Genomic DNA, 26038 nt, shown 5'->3' with positions numbered 1-26038 from the left:
CTGGAGACTGGTGTTTTATCCATCTCATACTCTAATTCCACAGCTCAAATAGACAGAAGCCTACTATATGGCTGACCAATCCGAACTCTTCTCTTGGCATGTCCAGCCCACTCATAATCTCAGCAAGTCATGGCTAGTGGGAAGGTTTCTGTCGTATTTACAGATGTCATGCAAGTTTGTTGTTAAGGCACATGAAAGTTCACATGTTCGAGAAGGCATTACTGCCAAAAAAAACGCATTTTGATTAAAAAACATTTTTTACGTTCAAACAGCTCTCCTGTCGTGACTTGCGACATATGCCTAGTTTCATGAATTGGGTCACATATACAATCTGTTTTTTGTTCATATAACCACGCAGCACACTGAACATCCCTTCTGCCGTTTCATGCTCGGGAATCGTGAGACAAGACAATATGTCCTCATGAATAGCATCCACCGACATGTATAGTGAACAAAAGTCAATGCATGGGCATTCCGGCCCTCACAGCTAACAGGAGTTTGAGTCGTTCAGTCAGTTTGCTCTTGATTGCTAGTGATAGTATTAATTTTTTGTTTAACGGTGCTATCTGACAAAGGTATTGATGTGAGTTTCTGTACCTCTGCCTCCCCACATATTGTTTTTACCATATCAATTGCGGTAATATCAAAGTCCCTACAATAGTGTGTGGTTTCATAGCGAAGCGGACCTAGCCATTCATGGTGGGAATGATTCAAGTGCAACGGTCAAGCGTGGCCTTTTCCCATGATCTAAGGGTGCTCTCTGGTTGAATTGTATCTTTTAGATTTGAATCATTTTCATTTACATTTTTAAGGCTAACCACATTACAATGATTTTGAGATACAAAGACAATATTATATATATTTTTTGCATGTATTTTTGTTCGGAAATTCTCCCATGACCCCATTTTCATATCAGGCAACCACACATGGGTTCTCGGCCCCTAGTTTGCGAACCGCTGTCGTAACATATCATGCGAAATGGATGATGGACATTCCCAAATTAATATATACCATACGAAACGTAACATATCATACTAATTGGAGTGTCCCTGAAATATAGGTTTTATGTTTTGAGACATCACTATCTTGATTAGCTTATTGATTCTTGGTTTTTTTCCATCGCTAGCTTCTCTCTCCATTGTCTATTGGTCTGTTCCATGGCGCAATAGCCGAGAGTGGTACCGCAGCAATGAAAATGCTCTTCAATCCCAATCCCCTGCTTGTGGCACAGGTATTTTCAAACTTTCTCTCCACCAAGCTCAGTACTCTGAGAGACATAAATAGTATTGCACATATTTAAACAAATGTACTGCCCACTCAATAGTTGTCATCCATCAATGTCCTGATAGTCATTACAACCATGACGATTTATTCTATTGGTCTTGTCTCATAGACGGTGGCAAACCTGATTGGCTGTGAAAGCACCAACACAGTGAAGATAGCAGACTGTGTGAAGAAGTTGCCTGCTGATCACATTATGAACATTCAGAAACAGGTGGGATATCCCGGACAGTATCATATCTTGCCAGGGTTCTAGCTATGTCTTTGGGAAGGACACCAATCTTAACATTTGGTTATACTTATCATCATACAACATGTATGAATTGTAATGAGGACATGAGAATTGAGAGTACAATTTACAGTGTGAAAATATACAGTGTACAAAACATTCATCCTAATATTGAGTTGCACCCCCCCCCCCCCCCCCCCTCCCCTTTGCCCTCAGAACAGCCTCAATTCATCAGGGCATGAACTCTACAAGGTGTCAAAAGCGTTCCACAGGGATGCTGGCCCATGTTGACTTTAATGCTTCCCACGGTTGTGTCAAGTTGGCTGGATGTCCTTTGGACGGAGGACCATTCTTGATATACATAGGAAACTGTTGAGCATGAAAAACCCAGCAGCGTTGCTGTTCTTGACACAAACCGGTGCGCCTGGTACCCATTACCATACCCCGTTCAAAGGCACTTCAATCTTTTGTCTTGCCCAATCAGCCTCTAAATGTCACACATACACAATCCATGTCTCAATTATCTCAAGCCTTAAAAATCCTTCTTTAACCTGTCTCCTCCCCTTCATCTACATGGATTGAAGTGGATTTAATAAGTGCCACCAATTGGGGATCATAGCTTTCGCCTGGATTCACCTGGGAAGTCTATGTCATGGAAAGAGCAGGTGTTCTCAATGTTTTGTATGATTTTATATGGTACTAAAACCCAATAAACTAAATATATAAGCTGTTAAGCAGTTGACTTGAAAGAAGCTGTTGGGCAGGGCTTGAGTGGAACTGTTGGACAAGGCTTGAGCAGAGGGGGAATTGATGTTACGGCCAGGGGAAAAACGGTCAGTCTGACAGACAGGTCAGGAGCTTTTTATCAGGGCACCTTTCCACCCAGGACATTCACAGTTCTTTTGCAATAGCCACTCCTCTGAAGGTATCTAGTCCTCCGTGGATGAAAGCATAACACCCACCTGGGTGAGGCCTTAGCAGCTGAAGTGCCAAAGCACACCATACCTCAGCCAGGGTCCGGAAAAGTCCCCACTATGAGCCTCATCAGCCTCCCATCTCCACACACAGTCCCTATCCTTACAGGAACTGGCAGGTGAAACAAAAACTGTTAGGTGAAACAAAAAAGCCAACACATTACAACACATTAGCTAGCAAGCTACACATTAGCCACTGTTGCAGGACTGTGATGGCAGCTATCTATCCAAGCCCAACAAACAGACCTGCCATCACAGTCTTGCAACCGTGAGTCAGCATGCATGTTGTATGTGGTCAAAACTCAGATATGAAAAATAAAAAGTTAAATAAAAAATGCAATGAAAACCAAACTTAATTAATATATACATACAAAACAACCAGCATATTAACATATTCTGCTGTTCTGCATTGGGAGGTAGATGAACAAAACCACTGAGCCTAGAAATGTGCATATTGTGACATGAAATAGGTATGATGTGGATAGAGATTGCATAACAGACTATTATTGTTTCATGAGCATTAGAAGGTAATATCAAAGATTATGATAACCAACTCCCTTTCATCTGGTAATATTTTGCAGCCACATTTTCTAGAGGGCCTTTGCTTGTTTGTAATGTCTTGTTGACATGTTTTTATCTTTTTAAAGAATCAAATGCTATTCTTTGGTGTGACTGCTGACGGGCAGTTCTTGTCCAAATCGGCGATGGAGATTTCTCAAAACCATGAGATGCACAAGGTGCCGTTTATGACTGGAGTCAATGACAACGAAGTTGGCTGGCTTTTAGCAAAGGTGAGTTGATTTTGAAAGACGATTTAAATATGTTTCAACAATCAATGCTAGATGTTAGGCATTTTCCAAAGTTTTATGGAAAATGTGATTTAGTGACACAGGAGAAAGAATAGTAGTTACAAGCATTCAATGAACCCTAATGGTGAGGAGTGTATATAATCCTGTGACATCCTCAGCTTTAGTGCTATGCTACATATACTGAACAAAAATATAAACCAATATGTAAAGTGTTGGTCCCATGTTTCATGAGCTGAAATAACATTTCACAGATATTTTCCATATGCACAAAAAGCTTATTTCTCTCATATTCTGTGCACACATTTGTTTACATCCCTGTTAGTGAACATTTCTCCATTGCCAAGATAATCCATCCACCTGACGAGTGTGGTGTATCAAGAAGCATGATCATTACACAGGTGCACCGTCTACTGGGCTCAATAAAAAGCCACTCTAAAATGTGCAGTTTTGTCACACAACACAATGCCACAGATGTCTCATGTTTTGAGGGAGCATGCAATTGGCATGCTGTTATGACTTCTACGAATGGTGGGTGGAGGTACATGGATCTTTTATTCCAATGACAGCGGAAAAACGGACATGCAAAACACAAGGACACATGAAACAACCCGTCCGAAGAAACAGGACAAAACTGTCCGGAAAAATAGAGATCACAATAATCAACCAACACCATAAAACAGAGAACAAGCCCGCACAATAACCAGCGGGCCTAGTGCCCTTAAATAGCCTACAAACAAAACTTAACTCAAAACAGGTGTAACCAATTAGACCCAACTAACAGAAACAAAAGGAAAGGGAATCGATGGCAGCTAGTAGGCCGGCGACGACGACCGCCGCCCGAACAGGAAGAGGCACCATCTTCAGCGGGATTCGTGACACATACTGAGGGCAGGAATGTCCACCAGAGCTGTTACCAGAGAATTGAATGTTAATTTCCGTGTCCAATCAGCCACATGTAACCACGCCAGCCTAGGACCGGCTTCTTCACCTGCAGGATCATCTGAGACCAGCCACCCGGCAGCTGAGGAAACTGTGGGTTAGTTCAACCAAATAATTTCTGCGCAAACTGTCAGGGAAGCTCATCTGCATGCTACTCGTCCTCACCAGGTTCTTGACCTGACTGCAGTTTGGCATCATAACCAACTTCAGTGGGCAAATGCTCACCTTCAATGGCCACTGGCACGCTGGAGAAGTGTGCTCTTCACGGATGAATCCCGGGTTTGCTGATGTCAACATTGCGAACAGAGTGCCCCATGGTGGTGGTGGGGTAATGGTATGGGCAGGCATAAGCTATGGACAACAAACACAATTGGTATCTGTGACCAACAGATGCATATCTGTATTCCCAGTCATGTGAAATACATAGATTAGGGCCTAATTAATTTATTTCAATTAACAGATTTCCATATAAACTGTAACTCAGTAAAATCATTGAAATTGTTGCATGTTGCATTTATATTTTTGTTCAGTGCAGTTTGACTCCGGTTTAGACACATCGCTTGCTCAATGCTTGCACAACCCAAATTTTATTTTATCTTCCATTTACACTATTGCATGATTTATGCATCAAGTGTATGTACCATATTAAGATGATACTGGATAAATTCACAACTTGAAATGGTGCTATTGAATCAGATCATTTTCAGCGGTGCGACTGGTATGTACATTGTCAAAGCAAGTGGTCACATGTGTTCACGAGGCAGAGTACCCTAGTTCAAGCTCAGTCAGAGGAAGGTGAGGGAGGAAGCAAAGCTGTTAAACTAGAACAGTGACACCAGTTACACGCACGCATCTCAGGGTTAGGGTTACGCTCATGGTGGAGATATTAGATTAAAGAATAAAATGACTAAATGACCAACTAACTACTAAATTCCCCTTTAACGTATTAACATTATTGCCAAAGATGAGTTGATTTATTAAATTGTAAGGCTTTGTACTCCTCTTTTTCTCTTTAAATAGTGATTTTTAGAAAAGTAGTAATGTGTTTTCTCCCATAGTTCTTTGCTCCTCCAGGTTGGGAGGATGGAGTGGACCGGGTGAAGGTCATGCCCATGATGGCCATGTTCTACCCAGATGTAAGACAAAAGCACACCAGATGATATTGTCTAACTACTGATGACAATACATGATGTGGCTACACTGAATGGTTGTTGTCTCCTTCAGCCCAAGGATCAGTGGATAACTGAGCTGATAGCAGATGAATACCTGGGAACCTCTGGAAATCGGGTGAAAAACCGTGATGGGTTCACTGAGCTGCTTGGGGACATTATGTTTACCATTCCTGCCCTCCAAATGGCAAACTTCCACAGAGGTAAGAGCACTAGGGCCCATAGAGTTCAGGATTAGAACTGGTACAGTGCATTCGTTAAGTATTCAGACCCCTTGACTTTTTCCACATTTGTTACGTTACAGCCTTATTCTTGATTAAATATCAATCTACACACAATATTATGACAAAAAAATTTGTTGTTGCAAATTTAAAAAAAAAAGAAAAACAGGGGGCCTCCTGAGTGGTGCAGCGGTCTAAGGCACTCCATCGCAGTGCTTGAGGCGTCACTACAGACCCAGGTTCAATCCTGGACTGTGTCACAACCGGCCGTGACAAAGAGTCCCATAGAGTGGCACATAATTGACACAGTGTCGTCCGGGTTAAGGGAGGGTTTGGCCGGGGGGGCTTTACTTGACTCATCGAGCTCTTGCGACTCCTTGTGGCGGGCCAGGCGCCTGCAGGCAGTCTTCGGTCGTCAGTTTAATTGTTTTTCCTCCGACACATTGGTGTGGCTGGCTTCCGGGTTAAGCGGGCGAGTATTAAAAAGCGTGGTTTGGCGGGTCATGTTTCGAAAGACGCATGACTCAACCTTCGCCTCTCCCGAGCCAGTTAGGGAGTTGCAGTGATGAGACACGATTGTAAATTCAATTGATTAGACATGATTTGTAAAGGCACATACCAGTCTATATAAGGTCCCACAATTGACAGTGCATGTCAGAGTAAAAACCAAGCCATGAGGTTGAAGGAATTGTCCGTAGAGCTCAGAGACAGGATTGTGTCGAGGCACAGATCTGGGGAAGGGTACCAAAACATTTCTGCATTGTTGAAGGTACCCAAGAACACAGTGGCCTCCAACATGCTTAAATGGAAGAAGTTTGGAACCACCAAGACTCTTCCTAGAGCTGGCCGCCCGGCCAAACTGAGCAATCGGGGGAGATGGGCCTTGGTCAGGGCGGTGACCAAGAACCCAATGGTCACTCAGACAGAGCTCCTGAGCCCCTCTGTGGAGATGGGAAGAACCTTCCAGAAGGACAACCATCTCTGCAGCACTCCACTAATCATGCCTTTATGGTAGAGTGGCCAGACGGAAGCCACTTCTCCGTAAAAGGCACATGACAGCCTGCTTGGAGTTTGCCAGAAGGCACCTAGAGGACTCTCAGACCATGAGAAACAAGATTATCTGGTCTGATGCAACCAAGATTGAACTCTTTGGCCTGAATGCCAAGTGTCACGTCTGGAGGAAACCTGGAACCATCCCTACGGTGAAACATGGTGGTGGCAGCATCAAGATGTGGGGAAGACACTGGGAGACTAGTCAGGATCAAGAGACATAGGAACAAAGCAAAGTACAGAGAGATCTTGATGAAAACCTGCTCCAGAGTACACAGGACCACAGACTGGGGAAAAGGTTCACCTTCCAACAGAACAATGACCCTAAGCACACAGCCAAGACAAGGCAGGAGTGTCTTCGAGACAAGTCTCTGAATGCCCTTGAGTGGCCCAGCCAGAGCCCGGACTTGAACCCGATCGAACATCTCATCCCCTGAAAGTAGTTGTGCAGCGACGCTCCCCTTCCTACCTGACAGAGCTCGAGAGAGTCTGCAGACAAGAATGGGAGAAACTCAGGTGTGCCAAGCTTGTAGCATCATACCCAAGAAGACTCGAGGCTGTAATCGCTGCCAAAGTTGCTTCAATGTTTTTTTCATTTATTTGTATTTTTATACATTTACAAAATAATTATTAAAAACTGCTTTTGTTTCATCAGTGTGGGGTATTGTGTGTAAATTGATGAGGGGAAAAAATCATTTTAATCCATTTTAGAATAAGGCTGCAATGTAGCAACATGTCAAAAAGTGAGCGGGTCTGAATACTTTTCGAATGCACTGTATATCAGAAATCACATTCTGAGGTCTCCGTACAGAATTCAAGTCTATTTCCAGAGGCCAATTAACCTAAATGTTACTGTCTTATCCCACACAACAGATGCAGGTGTGCCTATGTACCTGTATGAGTTCCAGCAAACTCCCAGCATGTTTAAGAAGATGAGGCCGAGTTTCGTTGGGTCTGACCATGGAGATGAGCTTATGTTTGTTTTTGGATTCTGCTTCACATCACATTTTATAATGGATGGTAAAGGAATTAACCTCAACCTTGAATCTATCGTACTGCATGTCATCAATCCAGTTCCCCAAGTTCTCCATAAATACTCTATTTCATACAATCACTCACCACTCACCACTCATTACTCTTTTTCTCAGGTTGTGCAGAGAAAGATGAACAACTAAGCAGAATCATGATGAGTTACTGGGGTAACTTTGCGCGTACAGGGTAAAGAACTGTTTTTCATCAGTTTCCAGAACATAAAGTGGCGGCTAAATATATTTGCACTCGTTCACTTTTCTTAAATAATTCCCAATTTCTTCTAAAATAAGTAGAAATTAAAGGAAAGAATTGGATCTCCACACATTGTTATTGGATTTTCAACATTGCAGAACCAATTTAGATTTGAGAAACTTAAGTTTAAAATTTAGTAAGGAAACCAAAAGGCAAGGACAAAATTATTTGCATCCAATAGCCTACACTTGGTTGCGCAGCCTTTGGCCATGTTTACTGCTGACAAACACTTTTGTAACCACAGTCGCGTCAGTTCAGCTAAACCTGGGTATGGCAAAGGGGGGTGTGAGGGAAGTTGAAGCTCAGCTAAACCTGGGTATGGCAAAGGGGGGTGTGAGGGAAGTTGAAGCTCAGTGACTGCATTTCGACACAATAAAAATAAAAAAAAATGCTATTTGGGGAACAGCAAAAAACATAATTGACTTTAATGCAGGCAAACTTACATCCATTTTACCTCATTTCTACCACCATGTTACATGTGCACTCTAGACCACCTTTACTCCACACACAGAGATGGGTACATAGCTCCCCCTCACCCTCCATTTGGCATATCTGACCATATCCTCCTGATTCCTGCTTACACTCATCAGATGTGTCAGGGCTTGCAAACTATTACAGACTCCAAAGGGAAGTGCAGCAGTGAGCTGCCCAGTGTCACGAGCCTACCAGATGAGCTAAATTACTTCTATGTGCGCTTCGAGGAAAGCAACACTGAAGCATGCATGAAAGCACCAGCTGTTCCGGACATCTGTGTGATCACGCACTCCGTAGTCGATGTGAGCAAGACCTTTAAACAGGCCAACATTCACAAAGCCGCAGGGCCAGACGGATTACCAGGACATGTACTCCGAGCATGCGCTGACCAACTGTGTCTTCAAGTGTCTTCACTGACACTGACAAGGTAACCTGCATAAACGACTACCGACCCGTAGCACTCACATCTGTAGTCATGAAGTGCTTTGAAAGGTTGGTCATTGCTCACAACACCATTATCTCAGAAAAACCCAAGACCCACTCCAATTTGCATAGAGCCCCAACAGACCCACAGATGATGCAATCTCTATTGCACTCCACACTGCCCTTTCCCAACTGGACAAAATGGACACATACATGAGAATGCTATTCATTGACTACAGCTCAGCGTTCAACACCATGGTGCCCTCAAAGCTCGTCACTAAGCTAAGGACCCTGGGACTAAACACCTCCCTCTGCAACTGGATCCTGGACTTCCTGAGGGGCCAACCCCAGGTGGTAAGGGTAGGTAACAACACATCCGTCACGCTGATCCTCAACACGGGGCCACTCAGGGGTGCATGCTCAGTCCCCTCCTGTTCTCCCTGTTCACCCATGACTGGATGGCCAAGCACGACTCCAACACCATCATCAAGTTTGCAGATCACACAACAGTGGTAGGCCTGATCACCGACAACAATGAGAGCCGATGGGTAGGGGGTCAGAGACTTGACCCTGTGGTGCAAGGAGAACAACCTTTCCCTCAACATGATCAAGACAAAGGAGATGATTGTGGAAGTACAGAAAAAGGAGGGCCGAGCACACCCCCATTCTCATTGACTGGGCTGTAGTGGAGCAGGTTGAGAGCTTCAAGTTCCTTGGTGTCCACATCACCAACTAACTGTCATGGTCCAAACACACCAAGACAGTCAGGAAGAGGGCACGACAACACCTATTCCCCCTCAGGAGACTGAAAAGATTTGGCATAGGTCCTCAGACCCTGAAAAAGTTCTACAGCTGCACCATCGAGAGTATCCTCACAACTGCTCGGCCTCTGACCGTAAGACACTAAAGAGGGTAGTGCGTATGGCCCAGTATATCACTGGGGCCAATCTTCCTGCCATCCAGGATCTCTATACCAGGCGGTGTCAGAGGAAAGCCCTAAAAATCACCAAAGACTCCAGCCACTCTAGTCATAGACTGTTCTCTCTGCTACCACACGGCAATCGGTACCAGAGCACCAAGTCTAGGTCCAAGAGGCTTCTAAACAGCCTCTACCACCAAACCATAAGACTCCTGAACAGCTAACCAAATAGCTACCCGGACTATTTGCATTGACAACCCCCCCCCCCCCCCCCCCCCCCCCACACACACACACATTTTGACGCTGCTTCTACTCTCTGTTTATTATCTATGCATAGTCACTTTAACTCTACCTACATGTACCTCAATTACCTCGACTAACCTGTGCCCATTATCCCAGTTTACTGTTTACTTCAGTTTATTTAGTAAATACTTTCTTAACACTTATTTTTTCTAAAAACTGCATTGTTGGTTAAGGGCTTCTAAGTAAGCATTTCACTGTAAGGTTTACACCTGTTGTATTCAGCGCATGTGACAATTACAATTTGATTTGATTGCTTGTCTTAATATTTATATATTTCTTAATTCCATTATTTAACTTTTTTAGATTTGTGTGTATTGTTGTGTATTGTTTGACATGACTGCACTGTTGGAGCTTGGAACACAAGCATTTTGCTACACCCGCAATAACATCTGATAAATATGTGTAAGTAAACGTTAACATTTTATTTTATTTTATTTGACCTTTCTAATGGAAGTTTGTCCCACTCTTCAGCATCAAACTGCACCAGGTGTTTCAAGTAGGTTTGCCAACAGGTGGCACAAGAGAGGTTCGATAATGCTTTAGGGTGGATTTTCTGCCTCTGGTACTGGGGCCTTGAATGTGTGCAAGGCATCATGAAATCAGCAGATTATCAATGTATTTTGGAGTCCAATATTCAACCCAGTGTCCACAAAACTGGGACTCTGTCAAAGGTTTTGGGTCTTCCAGCAGGACAAGGACCCCAAACATTTTAAAAAGTACCCAAGAATGGTTCAAGATGAAACATTGCAGAATTGGAGCAGTTTGCAGCTGAAGAACGAGGCAGACATCCATTAGAAAGGTGCAGAGAGCTCATTGATGGCTACAGGAAGTGTTTGTCAGCAGTTATCTTGGCCAAAGACTGAGCCACCAGGTATTAGCTTTTCTTTCTTTTCTAAATTAAAATTGTGAACTTAAGTTTCAAAAACCAAAATTGATTCTGCAATGTTAAAAATCCAAGATGCAATGTGTAGAGACCAAATTATTGTCATGGTTTCTCTGGGCACCAGAGGGCGGCAGAGACTGCCCTAGAGACTTTTTTGTTACTCTGGTGTTGCTTATGATTTCGTTATGATTTCCCTTTTAGAAGAGGTGTGTTTTCTGTCCTTGTTTGCAGAAGCTTGATTTTGGTTGCCCCGTGTGTTTGTCGCCTGAGTAAGTTTTCTAGTCCTAGTCCTGCTATTTTTTAAGAATTTCTGTGATCCTTTTGTTACCTTATTTTCAGTAACGTATTTACGTTTATCCTAAACCATTGGTTCCTCATCTGGTCCAGTCTCTGCACCTGGGTCCAACCCCACCATGTCACAGCAAGATTCTGCTCCAACATGGACCCAGTGGAGATCAACCATATTAAAGAGGTCATAACCCACCAAGGAGCACTGTTGAGAAGACAACAAGAACAACTCTCCCAGATCTCCGAGACCCTCCGGGCACTCACCGATTCCTTCCGTCCACGGCACACCCCCAAACCAGGAGGAGCCAATGCCCAAGTCTCATCGCCCAGTGCTACATGCTACATGCACATGTAGTTCCTCCAAGGAACCTGCACCGGGATCCCAAGATCCCAGCCCCTGAGCAGTATGACGGCCACCCAGGAAGATGTAAGGGTTTCCTCACTCAGTGCTCTCTGGTGTTCGAGCTGCAGTCCTCCTTGTTCCACACTGATCGGGCCATGATTGCCTACATCCTCTCTCTGCTCTCGGGCCAGACCAGCGGCTGCCCCCCCCCCCCCCCCCCCCCCCGGACTCAGCATTGAGGAAAGGGAAGGTTGTACAACTGAATGCCTTCAACTGAAATGTGTGTTCCGCATTTAACCCAACCCCTCTGAATCAGAGAGGTGCGGGGGCTGCCATAATTGATATCCACGTCCTCAGCGCCCGGGGAACAGTGGGTTAACTGTCTTGCTCAGGGGCAGAATGACAGATTTGTACCTTGTCAGCTCAGGGATTCGATCCCGCAACATTTTGGTTACTGGCCCAAAGCTCTAACCACTAAGCTACCTGCAGAGCCAATGCAACAGGGACGCAAATGCCTGAGCACACAAGAGCAAGACAGGTGCGTGCACGAAGGCTGCTGCCTCTACTGCGGAGTTCGCGGTCAACTCCGTGCTACATGCCCAGAGCTGACAGGAAACGCCAGGGCTCGCCAGGACAAGGGGAGACCCTGACTAGCTGTTCAGTTACTTCCCGGTTACCCAGTCACCGTCTGTTACTTTCTGCAATCCTCCACTGGGACAACCGTCAGCAACAGATTCAAGCTTTCGTGGACTCCGGGGTCACAGATAACTTCTTTGATCAAGACTTCGAATTACAAATCTCCTGAGTGAAATGTCCCATCCCTCTGCAGAGCCCTCAATGTCTCCGGGCAGGTAGAATATCAGAGTCCATTCTACTGCAAGTTGGGGTGAATCACTCAGACTCTTAGTTTTCTTTTGATAACGGCTTCCAAGAACCCCCTTATCCTAGGGTACCCCCTGGCTAACGCTACATAACCCACTATTTTTCTGGTCCACGGGTCACCTACTAGACTGGGGTAAGGACTGCCAGACTAAATGTCTCAGACCTCCACCAACAGCCTCACTGTGTTCTCCTGCATCCATTGAAGACCAAGACTTCTCCTCTCTCCCTCCTGAATACTTCGACCTCCGGGAGGTCTTCAGTAAGAGGCAAGCGGCCACAATTACAATCAAGAATCGTTACCCCCTACCCCTGATGTCCGCTGCCTTGGAGTTTCACCAAACTGGACCTCCACAACCCCTAGTGGCCACTATGAGTATTTAGTCATGCCCTTCGGATTATCAAACTCACCGGCAGTCTTTCAAGCATTGGTCAATGACACTCTTAGGGATATGTTGAATCGGTTTGTTTTTGTTTACCTCGATGAGATCCTGATCTTCTCCAAGACCCTTCTGGAACACATACTGCATGTTCGCCAAGTACTGAGATGCCTCCTGCAGAGTCAACTATATGTCAAGATACAGAAGCATGAGTTCCACATATCCCAAGTTTCCTTCCTGGGTCACATTATCTCTACTGCAGGCATCCAAATGGATCCCGTTAAGATTGAGGCGGCCGCCAACTGGTCCCCTGCCATCTCACTCAAGCAGGTCCAGCGGTTCCTCAGGTTTGCCTATTTTTACAGGCATTTTACACACAACTTTGGTGCGGTGGCAGCGCCTCTCAAGGTCCTAACCCGTAAGTCCAAGACCCGTTTTCGCTGGACCCCGAGGCTGAAAGGGCATTCATGGAGCTCAAGGAATGTTTCACCTCTGGACCCATCCTCGTTCATCCTGATCCGACTTGTCCCTTTGTGGTAGAGGTGCACGCCTCAGACACCGGAGTGGGGGCGGTCCTTTCACAGCAGAACTAGGAGGACAAGGAACTGCCTTTCTCTCCGAACGGTTCTCGCCAGCGGAACGCAACTACTATGTAGGCAACCGGGAGCTCTTGGCAGTTAAGTGGGCCCTTGAGGGGTGAAGACACTGGTTGGAGGGGGCACCTCATCCTTTTGTGATCTGCACGGACCATAAGAACTTGATCTCCATTCAAGAAGCCAAGAGGTTGAACGCTCGCCAGACTAAGTGGGCTCTGTTTTTTAACAGGTTTGATTTCTCACTAGCCTATTGCCCGGGATCCAAGAATCAGAAAGCAGACGCCCTGTCCTGCCAACATGATGTCTCTAACAAGGAGAGGGACACTGAGTCCATCATCCCCAGCTTATGCATTGTGGCCCCTGTGATATGGAGTATTGAGACCACGGTCCGACAAGCCCAGACCTGAGAATCTGACCCCGGCGGGGGACCCACTAACAGACTTTACATTCCGCACTCAGCCCAGTCCTGAGTACTACAATGGGGACACTCCTCTAAATTTAACTGGGCATCCAGGGGTTAATTGGACACTAGAGTTCCTGAGGCGGAAATAATGGTGGCCCAACATCAATGAGGATGTGAGATCCTTTGTTGCGGCCTGTTCCATCTGTGCCCAAAGCAAGTCTTCACGTCAGTGACCAGCCGGGTTGCTCCAACCTCTGCCCATCCCCAGCCGGCCCTGGTCTCATCTGTCGGGAGATTTTATCACTGGGCTACCTCCATCTCAAGGGCTTACAACTATCCTGGTGGTCATCGATCGGTTCTCCAAGGCAGCCCATTTCATCGCCTTACCCACGTTGCCATCAGTGAAGGAGACCGCTGATCTCATGATTACCCATGTCTTTCGACTACACAGACTTCCCCAGGACATTGTCTCAGATCAGGGACCCAGTTCGTCTCACGGTATTGGAAGACCTTCTGCTCTCTGTTGGGGGCATCGGTGAGTGTCTTCTCTCCATCGGTGAGTCTCTCCTTTGTTGTTTTTTCAGTATTACTGTGATCCTTCTGTTACCTTATTTTCAGTAAAGTATTTACGTTTATCCTGAACCATTGATTCCTCATCTGGTCCATTCTCTGCACCTGGGTCCAACTCCACCACGTCACACATTTTTTTTTTTTATTCTAACTTATTTGACAAGAACTATGGAACTATTTAAGAAAAGTGTAAGGGTGCTAATATATTTTGCTGCCACTGTATCTGTAGAACCAAATAAATTTGTAGGAACAGAGTATTATTTACAATTGTGTGTGTGTGTGTGTGTGTGTGTGTAGGTCTCCTAATGGGGCCGGCCTGGTTCAGTGGCCACAGTATGGACTAGAAGGACATTACCTTGGGATAGGGCTGGAGCAGGTACCTGGTCAACACCTGAAGAGGGACCGCTTCACCTTCCTGACACAGACTGTTCCTGAGAAACTACGTTTGGGTCGAGAGAAGATGGAGCAAAGTGATCTGTAGGGTGCCATTCTTTTATTTATGTTAATTTACGGTGGATTCGGAAAGTATTCAGACCCCTTCCCTTTTTCCACCTGTTGTTATGTTACAACCTTATTCTAAAATGCGTTAAATAAAAAATGTCCTCATCAATCTACACACAATTCCTCATAATGACAAAGCGAAAACAGGTTTAAAAAAAAGTTTGGTAGAGAAATACCTTATTTACATAAGTATTCAGACCCTTTGTTATGAGACTCGAAATTGAGCCCAAGTAAATCCTGTTTCCATTGATCATTCTTGAGATGTTTCTACAACTTGATTGGAGACCACCTGTGGTAAATTCAGGTGATTGGACATGATTTGGAAAGACACACCTGTCTATATAAGATCCTACAATTGACAGTGCATGTCAGAGCAAAAACCAAGCCATGAGGTCAAATGAATTTTGCTAGAGCTCAGAGAGATCTTGATGAAAATCTGTTCCACAGCACTCAGGACCTCAGACTGGGGTGAATGTTCACATTCCAACAGGACAATGACCCTAAGCACACAGCCAAGACAACGCAGGAGTGGCCTCGGGACAAGTCTCTGAATGTCCTTGAGTGGCCCAGCCAGAGCCTGGATTTTAACCCGATCGAACATCTCTGAAAAGACCTGAAAATAGCTGTGCAGCGACGCTCTCCATCCAACTCTGCAGAGATGAATAGGAGAAAATGCAGGTGTGCCAAGCTTGTAGCTTCAAAGCCAAGACTTGAGGCTGTAATCGCTGCCAAAGGTACTTCAACAAAGTACTGAGTAAGGGGTCTGAATACTTATGTAAATGTGATGTTTTTTATGTTTTCTTTTTTATAAATGTGCAAAAATGTCAACCTGTTCTTTGCATTGTCATTATGGATTATTGTGTGTAGGTTTTAATCCATTTTAGAATACGACTGTAATGTAACAAAATGGGGAAAAAGTCAAGAGGTCTGAATACTCTCCAAATGCACTGTATATCAGGGAGACGTGGGACAACTGAGTACCATTTCTTTCTTTGTGATTTAGAGTTTTGAGCAATCTGACCTTGTCGGATGCCGTTTCATCCAGTACTTCCTCTTCATCCGATTTGTAATCGCATTGGTATAATTTATGTGTGGGGAAAAACTTCAAGGTGTCAAGAGCTGGGGACTTTGTTTTGGACAAGGGTGTACTCCTTTTATTCCCTTTCATTACCCCTGATCCAAACAGATACCATTTCCTTACTGGAATGAAACATTTGATTGACGAAATTCCTTGAGTTAAAACAGTGACTACTTGACATACTTGACTTAATTCTCTTGGTCCCTTTAGGATCTTAGGGCATCCGCCAGGGCTCTTAAGCCTACTATTTTCAGCGGAAAGGCTTTTGTTCTTGTAAAGTGGAGCATTTCTAGTTGTTTTATGGCCTTCCCTGCTTTCTCTGTCCTTGTGTGTTTTCTGAATGTATCCTTACCTCCGACATTGTCATTGTCCACTGAAGAACATCATTCAGAGTTCATGTAAAGCAATGTCAACTGGGGATTTCTCAACAGGCCAAAAACTGGGCCGGTGGTCCAGACCAAACTGGGGGGTCTGAGAGGGCAGTATGTGAGCGTAAAGGGGAAGGAGACTGTGGTACAGGCCTACCTGGGTGTGCCGTTTGCCAAACCACCTGTTGGCCCACTGAGACTGACCCCACCCCAGCCTGTGGAGGGATGGGAGAGAGTAAGGGACGCCACCCAGCAGCCTCTCATGTAAGATCAGCAAGGTCATGAACAAACAATTAATCTCAAGGAAGTTCTTGGTTGAAGAAAGGTTAGATCAATAATCAGTAAATAATTTGAAAAATCAACTAATCAAGCACAGTCAATGTACACAGTGAGGCAAGCAGAATGTGAAAACCACTACCTGGCTTATACAATGCGCAGAGAAACTTGGATATTAAAAAGGTGTTCTGTGTTTTACAGGTGTCTTCAAGACAGACAGCGTACAGTAGACTTTGTGTCCAACTGGTCAATCAAAGTGGAAATCCCAGCAGTGTCAGAAGATTGTCTTTACCTCAACATATACACCCCGGCTAAACCTGCTGAGAATACCAAGCTTCCTGTAAGTTTAATAGCAGACACACACAGATTATAACTTATCAAGTTATCAAGTCTTGGTCCTGGGTACCCAAAGAGGTGCACATATTTGTTCTAGCCATGCACTACCACACAGGATTCAACTAGGCCATAGATGGGCAACTTTGATGGGGCTGGGGGCCACAAGTAAATCGGAACTTATCATGAGGGGCCGCAGTGGCTGGGGGGTCTGCTTACCCTTGTCATGTCTTTGGCTATGCCGGATTAAGTGATATGACGTGCTATTCTATAAAATAGTTTCTCTGTAATTCATATTACCTGATTAAGCGAATCAGGTGAATGTAATTAACTAGAAAAAAAAAGTTGGGGCACCACGAAATAATGTTTATAGAGCTGTTATCTTCCAAATAACCTCTTAAAGACCTAGTAATCTTTTACATCAATAGCAGTCAATATTTAATCGTCACCTTGTTTAGTCTCATCTGAAAGTTGTAAATTCTTCACAAACCCTGGCTAACAAGTTAAATCAGCAATACAAAATTTGGTTTAATTATTTATTTACTAAATACCTAAATAATCACACAGAATTACATATACACAGAATGTTGATTACAATTGATGTCATAAAGGAAAACGTCCTTAGCGGACAGAACAGATATGACAGCTGGTTACACAAAGAAAGGGGGTGGGATTTTAAATGAAAGAGCGGGAAGACTAAGGAACAAAGGGAGAAGCTATGTCTCTATCGGGCCGTAGGCAGCTACTCTATTGTAAATACAGTATCTTATGCATTCTAAATTACCACCCATTTGAAAAAGGAAAATGCAATAAATATTTACTCTGAGCTGCGCTTCGATCGGTTGGTCGTAGATGGGATGCCGGGTTGTCCTTTGAAGAATGTCTGTTGGTAGAATGGATACTTGGTAGTACCGTCGTGTTGTGGTAGAAAAGATACTCTGTCCGTCCTCTCCGAGCCCACGTCTACAGATGCTCCGCTAACGCGACGGCTAGGAGGTATCACTTCTTTAGTGAATAAGAGTTCAAAGTTCCTACCAAGTTGCCATGCTATATGCCCATGCTATATTCTGGCTGGTATAGTTGAAATTCATCCTTCCGACGTGTAGGTTGTCCCCTTCACATTGAAATTTGATGCTAATTTTGTTAGGTTCTCTAAGGTTGGCTTAGTTCTGTAGGTGGTCTTTGTCCTTTCAACGTGGGGATCTCAAGTCCATACGTCCTTGGAACAGGTTATTATCTGAGCCCTTTTAACATAGGACCGTTGCCCTAACGTCCTCGGAACAGAAAGTTACATTTTCGTCAAGGGGCTTATATAGGATTGGGAGAGAGGGCTGTGTTTCATAGTTTACACCCAGTGTCTGTTCATATGGGCGGGGCCTCTGAGTGAGCAGAGTGGTGTTCTTCTGACAAACCGTTCTCTCATTAAGAAGCTAAAATTACATTTAATCTTTTCACAAATAGTTTCATATTTAATCATTTAAATTGCACAAATTGCATTCCATGTGAATCTGATAACTAGAATGTGTCGACTTTCCAAGATACAGTTTATGTCATCCTGTGTTGAAGGAATTCTAAATTCCTCTGTATTATTTCCCAATCAGAATTAAATACTCTGTCAATGCATTCGAAGGGTTTGTAAGACCCTATATATTTTTAAGAATGGACAGAGCCCCAGTCTTAAAAGTCAGATAACAGCGTTTAATTCAAGAGAGTACTGGTACATACACATTTTTCCACAGGTTATAAACTGAAAATGACGTCAGCGTTTTCTAAATGTTCTCTCTCTTCATTACACGGGTAGAGAGGCCCTATAGTTCTCGAGCCTTGCCTCCTCACCTGAAGCCAAGGTCAGTCATTGTAAATCAGCATTCTAGACAGTCTGGAGATAGTTCATTCATTTGTACAAAGGAACAGACCGTCATTGTTACTAAACTCCTGACTATATTATATACAATTTGGAATGGGAGCAGGAGAGAAAATTCATTGTGTACAGTACATAATAGCATTTGGACTAGTCAGTCCTGATTGAAATGTATACATAATTAGTCATCATTGATAAAAATTCCCTTAACATCCTGTCATTAGTAATAATGTCTCAGACAACAACTGATCTCATATTCCTTAAGTACCAACCAAAATATGGTTCTATTTCCCATCTTTTGATGTCACCAGACTCTCCCTGTTAACAAAGGGATTTTCAATAGTCACATCGGTAGAGTGGAGAGAGAAAAAGGGGAAAGGTATTTATGGGGGTCATAAACCTCCCCCATCAAGCCAACGTCATGACACCCTCATCCATACCCATACATGCAGTCAGAACTGCCGCTAGCATTTTGGGGCCCTAAGCAAAAGTTTGTTGAGGGGCACCTCCATCTTGCTTAGCAAAATACTCTTGACAGCGAAAAGAAGATTTAGCAATTCGTTTCATGCAATTCTACTCATTTTGCCATGGGGTGGAGAGAAATGTTCATAGTTTTGAATATATTATATGAGTGAGGGTGACTAACAAAATCAATGGGTGCAACCCAGTTGGTAATTCAACCATGATTGCTACAAATTTAGATAGCTGGCTGCTAGACTAATTTTCCAATCTAATAAATTTTTTTTGGATTGTCATTCAATCAATCAAATGTATTTATTGAGCCCTTTTTACATCAGCAGATGTCATGAAGTGCTTATACAGAAACCCAGCCTAAAACCCCCAAAAGTGAGCAATGCAGATGTAAAGTCAGTGACTGACCTAACAAGATAAAAACTGCTGATGCACAACAGAAGTTTGAAATTGCACATTGTGTATTCTACTATTCTAACTCTTAACAGTAAGTTGAGACCCAGACTGAGTTCCTAAAAAAACAACTAAATGTTTTTTGGGGGGAAATTGATGCGCGGGCCTACAAAAGGTAGGCCACTAATCAATTAATCATCAATCACTCTGGTACAGCTTGTGTTCAGATGATCAGTATGTATTGCTTGTGTTTCTCAGGTCATGGTTTGGATCCATGGTGGCGGATTCACCATGGGTTCTGCATCAACATATGATGGTTCTGCTTTGGCTGCATACCAGGATGTGGTTGTGGTGGTGATCCAATACCGTTTGGGACTGCTGGGGTTCTTCAGGTAAGACTGAACCACACACAATTGGAACCAACTTTTCTGCAGCCGTCATTGACAAACATTTGGCACAACACCTTTAAAAAAGAAATCTACCTCTGCCGATCATGTTTTGACTTTATAGCACTCTCAGAAGGCATGAATCATTGATTCACTGTTAGTTTTATACTTAAGACATGACTCTGCTCTTGTGCTTTAGAATTTGTGAATTTTGTCTCTTGTATGTCAGTTGGATAGGCTTTCATTCTTAATGACCAATGGGTTTTCAGGATCAACACCAGTGGTATAAAGTACTTAAGAAAAAATACTTTAAAGTACTACATAAGTCGTTTTTGGGGTATCTGTACTTTGCTATTTATATTTGACAACTTTTACTTTTACATTTTCCCTGACACTCAAAAGTACTAATTACATTTGGAATGCTTAACAGGACAGGAAAAGGGTCTAATTCACGCACTTAAAGAGAATATCCCTGGTCATATCTACTGTATCTGATCTGACTGAGTCACTAAACACAAATGCTTTGTTTGTAAATTATGTCTGAGTGTTGGAGTGTGCCCCTGTCTATCTGTAAATACAAAAAGAAAAAATAATCGTGCCATCTGGTTTGCTTAATATAAGGAATTTGAAATGATTTATAATTCTACTTTTAATACTTAAGTATATTTTAGCAATTACATTTACTTTTGATACTTAAGTATATTCAAAACCAAATACTTTTAAACTTTTACTCAAGTAGGGTTTTACTGGGTGACTTTCACTTGAGTCATTTTCTATTAAGGTATCTTTACTTTTACTCAAGTATAACAATTGGGTACTTTTTCCACCACTGATCAACATTGTAAAGTTTTGGTGACATAGTTAATGAGTGTATTTGATGTCTATTTCACCTGTTTTGGGTCTATGTTGAAGACATTATTTGACTTAAGTTTCCCATCTCTTCCATACAGCACAGGAGACAAGTATGCCCCAGGGAACATGGGACTACTTGACCAGGTGGAAGCCTTGCGGTGGGTCCAGGAGCACATCCACAACTTTGGGGGCGACTCCAAGTCGGTCACCATATTTGGAGAGTCTGCTGGTGGAGTGAGTGTATCATTACTGGTGAGGGCACACGCACGCACACACACACACACACACACACACACACACACACACACACATGCACAAACATACATAAGCGCACACACACAGAAACGCACCTACACAGAAGCGCACACACACATATACAGACATAGATTGTTTGTGCTGTTGAACAGGCTCTAAACATGTTCTCTTTTTTGCTAGCTTCATTCACCGTTGTCTGCTGGTCTGTTCCATCGTGCGATAGCTGAGAGTGGTACTGCAGCTATGGACGCTATCATAAATTCCGACCCCCTGTCTGTGGCCCAGGTATTTTCAAACTCTTTCTCGCCACAAAAAAAAGGTAAACACTGTCATAGGTATACATCACACCATCAATTTCCTATTTTTCATCACAACCATGGCAAGTGATTATTTTGTTTGTGTCATAGATGGTGGCAACCACATTGGGCTGTAACAGCAGCAACACAGAGCAGATTGCAGACTGTGTGGAGAAGTTGACTGCTGATGACATAGTTAATGTTCATAAACAGGTGAGATGTCCTGGACACCAGAATTATTTGAGCACTGTTCTCTGATTATAAAAGCCACAACAAACTTTTAGGCTTAGTTATATTAGCTTTTTCTTTTTTTGTAACTCAGTCGGGGTCTCTGCTTACTATTGAGAGTAAGAATAGTAGAATACACCAGGTGCCATTTTCTCTTGTTAACATTTTTAGATTAGTAGCTAGTCTAGCCAGTTTTCTAAACTTGTAGTAATCATGGCCGAATATCGACAAGGATTTTGTTAGTCATTTTCACTCGTATATCACATTAACATGGCATAAGTCATTACAAAATGTGTAGAATTGCAGGAAATTAGCTTTAAAACTGCACAAATGGATTTCCACCCAATGGCAAAATGGGTAGAATTGCAGAAAATTTGCTGTAAATCTACATTTTTTATCTTTGACCCATGGCAAAATGAATATGTTTGCTTGACTGTTCTAAAATTACAATATTTTCTCTCCCCCCCATGGCAAAATGTGTAGAATTGCAGAAATTGTGCTTTGAAACTGCAGTATTTTCTCTACACCTTATGGCATAATGTGTAGAATTGCTGGAAATGTACTTTAAAAATAAAATATTTATCTCCACCATCAAGAGGGGGGCCACCAACATATTTTGCCACAAGGTGTGAAGCCCCACAACCAAATCTCGTTTAGGGCATCCAAAAGGCTAAAGCCGGCCCAACATAGCCTACAGTGTTTTCCAGCGAGCCATATTTGTGAGCGAGTACTGAGCTTAAACTTTCCCCAGAGGCATACTGCTTGAATGCAGTGTGATTTTGCACTTTTTATCTGGCAGCCCCTGAATAATTATGTTCTCAACATTTGTCTTTTTAAAGAACAAAATGTTGCGAATAGGTGTGACTGTTGGTGGGCATTTCCTGCCCAAGTTGTTGACTGAGACTTTCCATAACCACGAGATGCACAAGGTGCCGTTTCTGACGGGCACCAATACTGATGAAGGTTGGCTACTGGCGAACGTAAGTCAGCATTGAACATGTATTTTAATATGCATAACAACTGAATATTGGATGTGACTTGGATAACACTTTAAGTTAAGAACATTAAGTTAACAGAAAGTTGTTCTTTCTGCTAATTAGGGACGGTTTCATCAACTACAGTTACAGCTTTAGGCCATATTAACATGTTATATCATTCTTTAGCAATTGTTTTTCAAATGCATAGGAATGTAGTAATGTTTTTATTAATATACAAGTGGTATGAGGGGAGGTCACTTTCACTTTTGTAATAACAAAAAAACGTTCCACTCGTACTGTGTAAAATGTTAATACAATGTCGTTACATTGAGCGACACATGTTTTAAAGGGATAGTTTGGAATTTTTGCAATGCCCTTTATATCTACTTCCCTAGAGCCAGATGAACTCGTGGATACCATTTTATGTATCTGCATCCAATATGAAGGTACATAAAGGTAGTTTCGCAAGTAAATTCTAACTAGCATGTTAGCTGTTCCCATAGACTTCCAGTCATTGACTAGAGCTAATTAGCAACTTCTTTCAAACTGCATTGAGATGCATAAAAATGGTATCGACGAGTTCATCTGAATTTGGGGAAGTAGATAAAAGGCCTCATTGCAAAAATCCAGAACTATCCCTTTAAGAGTGACAGTGTCACTGACTTGATTTTCATTTTCCAATTACAATGGTTGAATGTTGTACTCCTTGTACTCCCTAGATGATGGCACCTCCTGGTTGGGTGGATGGAATAGACCGGGAGCAGGTCATGCCTCTTTTGGCATTATGTTACCCTGATGTAAATATATGCAGTCACACCTGCCAAGAAATTGCTCAGATGAAATGCCTCATTACTGATTACAATGCATGATGTGGCTACGCTGAATGGCCTTTGTCTCATTCAGCCTAAGGATCAGTGGATAACTGAGCTGATAGCAGATGAATACCTGGGAACCTCTGGAGATCGGATTAAAAACCGTGATGGGTTCATTGAGCTGGTTGGGGATGCTTTGTTTACCATTCCTGCTCTTAAAACAGCAGGCTTCCACAGAGGTAAGCTCAGGAGTCAAGGACATTAAAGTGGATGTAGATGTTTCCTCATCCTGAAAGTAGTCAATGGGCCAGGAGAAACTCTAATCCAAGCCGCTACAAGTTTAAACTTCAGTCACTGCTAGATAAAATCAATGGAAGTGATAGGGGTCATAATTTCATCATGACCAAATCAACTCCATCTGACATCAAATACATTTTATTGGTCACATAGACATATTTAGCAAATGTTATTGCGGGCGTAGTGAAACTCTTGTAAATCAAGTTGGAAAATCCTGAATTTCCCTTTTAATCAATTAATTATTAGAGGTTCAAGGAGCTAAGCTGGGTGAAACCCTATTGTATTTGTTGCCATTGATTGTTATTAATTAATTTGGTGAAAAAATACAAATTCCTGTGAGATAATAAGGCCTAGGAGGATGCAACCCTGCATGATGGTAAAGAGTCATGGGCCACAACCCTCACGCAATGCCATGCCAATTGGCCACATGGTGGCGCTATAACACGCAATTGAAAATTCACTTTTTTGGGGGGGGGGGGGGACTCCCGGGTGGCGTAGTGGTCTTAGGTACTGCATCGTAGTGCTAGCTGTGCCACCAGAGATTCTGGGTTCGAACCCAGGCTCTGTCGCAGCGGGCCACGACCGGGAGCTCCATGGGGCTACGCACAATTGGCCCAGCGTCGTCCGGGTTAGGGAGGGTTTGGCCGGCAGGGATATTCCTTCATCGCACACCAGCGACTCCTGTGGCGGACCGGACGCAGTGCACGCTGACCAGGTCGCCAGGTGTATGGTGTTTCCTCCGACACATTGGTGCAGCTGGCTTCCGGGTTGGATGTGCGTTGTGTCAACAAGAAGCAGTGCGGCTAGGTTGGGTTGTATTTCGGAGGACGCATGGCTCTCGACCTTCGCCTCTCCCAAGTCCATACGGGAGTTGCAGCGATGAGACAAGATTGTAACTACTACCAATTGGATACCACGAAATTGGGGAGAAAAAAGGGGTAAAAAAAAGAAAATGCACATTTTTGAAAGGTCAAGCCCTTACCCAGTGTGACCTAGAGTCCTGAAATTTGGTACATTGATCCGTCTCATAACATGAAACAAATTTGCCTCAAGAACCCAATATGATGGAGTTTCCGCCGTGTTTAATTTTTTTTTTAACACTTAACGCTAATACTCGGCACCAAATGACCGATCTGCACGAAACTTGATATATAGCATCTATGGACCAAGGTTAGTCTAACAACATGGCCGCTACTTGCCAATAAACATTAACAAGGACGTTGTCTGGCACATAAATGCATATAAATCAGACACAAAAATGTGTATTGTAACAAAACTTGATACACACTATTAAGACTCAACATAAGCACGCACATTGAGATCCACCATACAGTGGCGCTATATCTCTTGATCTATTTGACCTGGCAATTCAATTTTTCAAACATGCTCAGAGATGTGAGTCTAGGTTTGACCTTATGATGGCGCTGTTGGGACAGGAAAGAACAATTATGCAAGCTCATTTGCTTATAGTGGCCATGTTGTTTAAGGTAGAGTCTGGGGGAAAAAAGATGTGCTTCTATAGAAGCTATATACCAAACTTGGTACCAATTGGTCCAGTAGTTCTGGAGAAGAAGATGTTTAAAGTACTCAACATCATAAAAATTGTCCAAAATACAGGTAACTGCAGCAATAAAGGAAACACCAACGTAAAGTGACTTAATAACGTGTTGGGCCATCACAAGCCACCAGAACAGCTTCAATGCGCCTTGGCATAGATTCTACAAATGTCTGGAACTCTAATGGAAGGATTCCTCCACAAAAAATTCCATCATCGTTTTGTTTGAAAACGCTGTCTCAGGCGCCGCTGTTCAATTGGGTTGAGATCTGGTGACTGAGACACACACACACACTTTAAACCCCCCTATGCTCCCGTGAGACCCTTCTTTCAAAGTCTAGCCATGGTAGCCAAAAGAACGGCCAACTGGACATTTTGATACATGACCCTAAGCTTGACGGGATGTTAATAAACTCAGGAACCACACCTGTGTGGAAGCATCTGCATTCAATATACTTTGTGTCACTCATTTACTCAAGTGTTTCCTTTATTTTGGCAGTAACCTGTACATCAAAAGCATATTGCATGATCTGTTAGATTTTTAGTTCTCATATTCGGCATGCATGGTAAGAGTACAGAAGCAGCTCATCCTAGAGTGATGTGTCCAATTTCTCTTGATTGTGGGGCCATAGTTCGAACCCTGCCATGGCTGCTTGCAGTTATGTTTCATCAATGTTCTTAG

General features: G+C 43.2%; 1 protein-coding gene across 1 annotated transcript in view; it reads left to right on the top strand.

Annotated features, from left to right (window-relative positions):
• The window catches only part of ces2b (carboxylesterase 2b), a 38351-nt gene that overhangs the window by 8703 nt on the left and 3610 nt on the right, over positions 1-26038 (top strand). Inside the window, exons 6-22 of the mRNA XM_036956492.1 lie at positions 1127-1231; positions 1394-1495; positions 3132-3275; positions 5291-5368; positions 5457-5604; positions 7546-7692; positions 7821-7890; positions 14715-14894; positions 16428-16628; positions 16842-16980; positions 19957-20090; positions 21035-21188; positions 21372-21476; positions 21599-21700; positions 22555-22695; positions 23412-23489; positions 23596-23743. Of these exons, the coding sequence (XP_036812387.1) occupies positions 1127-1231; positions 1394-1495; positions 3132-3275; positions 5291-5368; positions 5457-5604; positions 7546-7692; positions 7821-7890; positions 14715-14894; positions 16428-16628; positions 16842-16980; positions 19957-20090; positions 21035-21188; positions 21372-21476; positions 21599-21700; positions 22555-22695; positions 23412-23489; positions 23596-23743 (2176 nt within the window). The remainder of the gene's footprint in view (positions 1-1126; positions 1232-1393; positions 1496-3131; positions 3276-5290; positions 5369-5456; positions 5605-7545; positions 7693-7820; positions 7891-14714; positions 14895-16427; positions 16629-16841; positions 16981-19956; positions 20091-21034; positions 21189-21371; positions 21477-21598; positions 21701-22554; positions 22696-23411; positions 23490-23595; positions 23744-26038) is intronic.

Source organism: Oncorhynchus mykiss, chromosome 2, assembly GCF_013265735.2.
Source record: "Oncorhynchus mykiss isolate Arlee chromosome 2, USDA_OmykA_1.1, whole genome shotgun sequence".
NCBI classification, from domain to species: Eukaryota; Metazoa; Chordata; class Actinopteri; order Salmoniformes; family Salmonidae; genus Oncorhynchus; species Oncorhynchus mykiss.
The sequence above is the reverse complement of the archived record's forward strand: the minus strand, read 5'-3'. Positions and strand labels throughout refer to the sequence as shown.